Source organism: Lupinus angustifolius, unplaced genomic scaffold (genome assembly GCF_001865875.1).
Source record: "Lupinus angustifolius cultivar Tanjil unplaced genomic scaffold, LupAngTanjil_v1.0 Scaffold_93_5, whole genome shotgun sequence".
In the NCBI taxonomy this organism is placed as follows: Eukaryota; Viridiplantae; Streptophyta; class Magnoliopsida; order Fabales; family Fabaceae; genus Lupinus; species Lupinus angustifolius.
The window spans coordinates 41979-47448 of record NW_017724604.1 but is presented as its reverse complement, the minus strand read 5'-3'; the positions used below and the strand labels follow the sequence as shown (position 1 = coordinate 47448).

The window sequence follows — 5470 nt, the reverse complement described above, 5'->3', positions numbered from 1 at the left end:
ATTGGACCCTTACTAATCTATTTGTTTTAGAATCTCATGAATTTCTCTTGAATCAAGATCTTTTATTTGGTGAGGAAGCAACCCTTTTTTTCATCTTGAATCGGTCAAATATGCAAAATTTCTTACTTTTTGTAAAGGATAACTAGTTATCTATGGATATCAGATATTGACCTAGAACCATGCATATTTTAAGAGGGTAAAGGTCTTTTAAGACAAGACTTTGAACCATTACTTTACTTAAGAGAATGAAGCTATTTACCACTTGGAGCACCTCTGACTGATATAGTTTGACTGTACTTTTGTTACTTTTGATATGATATTTTAATCCATTAGTATTTGTTGCCATCAAGAATGTAATTCTATATTTCTATGACATCGAACCTTTTAAAAGCTAAATCAATTGTAGGGAAAACAAATTATGTTCATGATGTGCATATTTCTTCATAACTTTTTAAAACTAGAGAGCGAATGGTCATATATAAAATGGTTCATTTTTTTTGTAAGTTGCTATAGAAATAGAATGCCTGAAAAAGTGGGAGATGAAAGAATTATCAATTGGTTATAGTTTAATATGTTCAAAGCCCCAATAAAATACAACTTTATCATATTGTATATTTATTATTTTATTGCCTGATATATATTATCTTTTTTATAAATATGTTATAATGTTTACACCTTAACTATCTGCATTTTCTGTATACAATAATTTAATATGCAATAAATAGTTTATATACAATGTAACAAAATAAAATAAAAAGTTGCAGATGGTCTGTTAGTGAATAAAGAACGTTCAATGAGTCAAAGGAAGATTCAAAATTTTAATATATTTTAATGAAGGCATGAAATATATATATATATTAATGCCATATAAATTATAATGTTAATCCTTATTCGTAATTGTTTTTGGTACAAATCCTTTTTCCCAAGTTACGTCATTTTTTCATAATATTCATACCACGTAAAGAGGTTTCATTTGAACGGCGCATGCATTTGACTCATCAGTCTATTCTTTGACTAAAACACTATCATCAGACTTCAATGTCTGATTTCGGGAAAAAAAGACAAGTATTAGAAAAAATAATATAACAGTGAATCTTTTATTTTATATTTTTTTATATTATTAAGGATATTTCTTATTTTTTGTATAAGTAATTATTATTTTTTTGTGGGATTGTTTCTCTAAAAAATGTTACATACATAAATGATAATTTCATGAAACCTTACACTATTATATCAACACCTTGTTAATTTAAAATAACATTTTTTTTTTAAAAATAAAAGAAAAAATAGGAATTGTTATATGATATGATCCTTCTTCTTGTAAAATATAACTAAAACATGAGAGAGAGAGAGAAACTACTCATAAAACAAACTGTCACATTAGAACTTGAATTAAAAACCTTAGATGAAATATAAGACTTAAACTTATTTAGTCAAAATACACATTAATGAGAAAATAAACCTCCCCATTCTAAAAGAAGGCAAAACAGCCACCTTAACTTGAAACATAAAAACTGATAATAAAAAGACTTAAAACTTATTTAGTCAATTACTCATCACATTACACATTAATGAGAGTGATCCACATTCCAAAACATTAAAAATATGATCATGGTGAGGATGAAGAAGAACATGGTGGCTCAAATTTGTAGTATTTGTCCACAGCAATAAACACCTCCCAAGTGCAACAAAGTCCTTCTGGAAATATCACAAGATCTCCAGCACCAAATTCTACAAACTCTGATGATGATTCTGTTGGTCTTGGGTATACTTTCACTTTTCCTTTCAGCAAATAACATATCTGCTCTGCCTCATACTTGACATGATACTTCCCTGGAGGTCCTGCCCATCTTTCATATTTTTTATGAATTGAAAACAAACACAAAAGGAAAAAAAAATTATGAGAAAAATGTATATATGCATGCATGTTATGAATCTGGATGAATGAACAAAGGAAAAAGGAGATAGAAGAAAGAGAGTTTTTCATATACATACTTGGGCCAGTACTTGACGTTCAGTTCTTCTAGACGTGAATTGGGAGGATTGGTTTCAATGGTGATTCTAAGTTTTGAGTTGGAATCTGTAGCCATGGAAACAATATGAAGGCGGAGTTGGGGTAGAGAATATAATGGACAAAGTTGACAACAAGGGAGAGGATTGTGAGGAAAATTATGCTTTTCTCTTTTGCTTATATAGTATGATAGATCATGATTTAAAGATTGGAAACAATATTTAATTATAATTTATAATTAATTACATAATAAATTTATAAATAAACATTATTATTTATTTTAAAATTTTAAAATAATATATGATAATTAAAAATGTTGAAGAAAAATATATATTCATTTAAAATAGTGTTCGTTGTTAAGATTTGAATTTGTCAATGATTAAAATAGAGGTAAAATTTCCAGTTACTTCATTTTTAATACAAATCATTATGTTGTCTTTAAGAAATTTATTTTCTAACTTAATATATAATTTTGTTTGGTTATCTTTATTTTGAAAACTATATTTTTTAGGAGTTCAGCGAAAATAATTAATATAATATTCAGCTATTTCATTTTCACATTCTCCATTTTTGTAAAAAAAATTCATTTAATTCAGATATGGTTGACAATTTTTCAAACCTAAATGAGTAATGGAATGAAGAATCAAATATTGAAATTGACTCTCACTTGCTCATTGAAATCTATATGATAGATTTTTTTGTTGCACAAAATCACATATATTATCAATATTAAATGATTTACAAATATTATTGGGATCTTGGGACTTCCACTATGAAGTTTGAGAAATTAAAGGTAATTTGCAATCCTTATAATATCTTTTATCAAGAATAAAATCATTACGAATTGAAATGAAGTCATAATATTATACGCAACATCAACATGTACACAAGGTAAAAGAGTTTGATATATTATTTGGGAGTTATAAGGTTGTTTATATTTAATTAGGGTGAATGATTTAAGGAATGAAGTGAAGAATGTTGTGTGTTCGAGTCTCACCACAACAAATACTAACATATTAACATTTGCCTACAAAAACAATCTATTATATATAATTTTTAGAAGGTTCACAAAAATTGCATTATACACTTTTATCAAGATACAAATTAAAAAAGATGTAAACTCAATAAGTATTTTCATAAAGACATTATTTGAATGGAGATAAAAGGTAAGAAAAATATTTTAATAAAATTAAAAATTAAATTCAGGTGCAATAGGTGCCCCACCTTTTCCTACTATATTCCGCGTTGATTATATATGGGTTTGGGGATTGAGTGTTTGGATTCTTAATTATTTTAACTTATATGGTCAAATTGAGGTGAGAGATAAACACAAAATGCGGAAAAAAATGTTTTTTATTCACTTGACATTTGACATCAGTTTGATACATGTGAATTTAATACATATAGCGTTACATCAAATCCTTGATTTTTGATTAAAATATAGAAAGAATAAGAACCCAATATATCTTAGAAATTAAAACTCCACATTTTCTTGATATATTAAGATTTTGTTTATTTTTTAATTAAGGGTTAGTTTGAGAGTTAAATTTTGGAGGGAAGGGAAAGGAAAGGGAAGGCTGAGGAGTCATGAAATACATTTGTGAGATAACTCACAAGCATTCTCTTCCCATTCTTCCCACTACAAAATCTAACTCTCAAACAAACTTTACAATTTTTGACCACTTAAGAACTAGTCAATTTAAATTGACTTGTCAAAAACAAAATATTTTAACTTTAAGTCAAATTTACATGAATTTCAAAAACATCAAAATATCCATTACTTTTTTTATGAATAAAAAATAAAATGATCACCACAAGAAACTATGTTATTAGTCACACGATATTGACATAAAGAGTCAGTTTTGCTTCAGTGTCTTGATAGATACTATTTTCATCCAAGCAATATTTGATTCAGTCATTTTTGTTGTTGACACTAATTTAGTGTCATTTCAACCACACTAACTCTGTTGCTACCTTGTTGACCCACACTAATTTCGTTGACTCAAATCCTATCATTTAGCATCGGACAGTCAAAGCTAAAGTATAGTCGATGATAAAATTGTTGATGATCATAAGAGACTTTCATTATATATAATTTTTGGAAGGATGCACTATACATATTTATCAAGATACAAACTAAAAAAGATGTAAGCTCTAACGAGTAATTCCATATAAAGACATTGTTTGAATGTAGATAAAAATGTAAAAATATATTTAGCAAAATTAAATATTAAATTCAGGTGCGATAGGTGCCCCACCTTTTCCTACTATATTCCGCCGCTGATTATATATGGGTTTGGGGATTGATTGTTTGGATTTATTAATTATTTTAATTTATATGATCAAATTGAGGTGAGAAATAAACACAAAATGTGGAAAAAAATGTTTTTTATTCACTTCACATTTGACATGAGTTTGATACATGATATATATATATATATATATATATAAATGAATATATCATAGAGATGAGAACTCCACATTTTCTTGACATATTAAGATTTTGTTTACTTTTGTAATTAACAAAAAACTTTACAGTTTTTGACCCCTTAAGAACTAATTAATTTAAAGCTTTGACTCATCAAAAACAAAATATTTTAACTTTTTAAGTCAAAATTTACATGAATTTTAAAAGAATCAAAAGAACCATTACTTTTTAATGAATAAAAAATAAAATGATCACTACAAGAAAGTATGTTATTTAGTGTTGGCTATCCATATAAACAAACGAATTATTTTCAGTTTTGCTTCAGTGTCTTGATAGTTACTATTTTCATCCAAGCAACATTAGATTCAGTCATTTTTGTTGTTAATACTAATTTAGTTCCCATTCAACCATACTAGTTGTATAGTTACCTTGTTCACCGACACTAATTTCGTTGACTCAAATCATGTCATTTAACATCAGGTAGTCGAAGCTAAAGTATAGTTGACACTAAAATTATTGGTGAAAGGAGACTTTTATTACCTATAATTTTTAGAATAATGAACTATACATATTTATCAAGATACAAATTAAAAAAGATGTAAGCTCTCACGAGCAATTCCATATAAAGACATTGTTTGAATGTAGATAAAAAGGTAAAAATATATTTTAATAAAATTAAAAATTAAATTCAGGTGCGGTAGGTGCCCCACCTATTCCTACTATATTTTGCCGCTGATTATATATGGGTTTGGAGATTGATTGTTTGGATTTATTAATTATTTTAATTTAAATGGTTAAATTGAGGTGAGAGATAAACACAAAATGAGGGGAAAAATGTTTTTTATTTAGTTGATACTTGTACCAATTGGATAAATGAGAATTTAATACATATAACATTACAATAAATCCTCAAATTTTTTATTAAAATATAGAAAGAATAAAAACCTAATATATCTTAGAACTGAAAACTCCACATTTTTTGACTTATTAAGATTTTGTTTACTTTTGTAATTAAAAAAAAAACTTTACAA

General features: G+C 26.7%; 1 protein-coding gene across 1 annotated transcript; it reads right to left on the bottom strand.

The window, feature by feature from the left end:
- Positions 1–1366: 1366 nt before the first annotated feature.
- On the bottom strand, positions 1367–2151 carry LOC109339721. The gene is made up of 2 exons (XM_019577218.1): positions 1996–2151; positions 1367–1850 (listed from the first exon to the last, which is right to left on the bottom strand). Exons 1-2 carry the CDS (start codon positions 2088–2090, stop codon positions 1610–1612), a joined length of 336 nt encoding a protein of 111 aa, XP_019432763.1. The 5' UTR covers positions 2091–2151; the 3' UTR covers positions 1367–1609.
- Positions 2152–5470: the final 3319 nt, after the last annotated feature.

What these genes read in the sequence shown, in the direction of transcription:
- LOC109339721 (XM_019577218.1), bottom strand. Translation starts at nt 2,090, where the DNA reads ATGGCTACAGATTCCAACTCAAAACTTAGAATCACCATTGAAACCAAT. An exon ending in AACGTCAAGTACTGGCCCAA is followed by an intron (nt 1,851 to 1,995) that starts GTATGTATATGA and finishes AAAATATGAAAG; the next exon opens with ATGGGCAGGACCTCCAGGGA.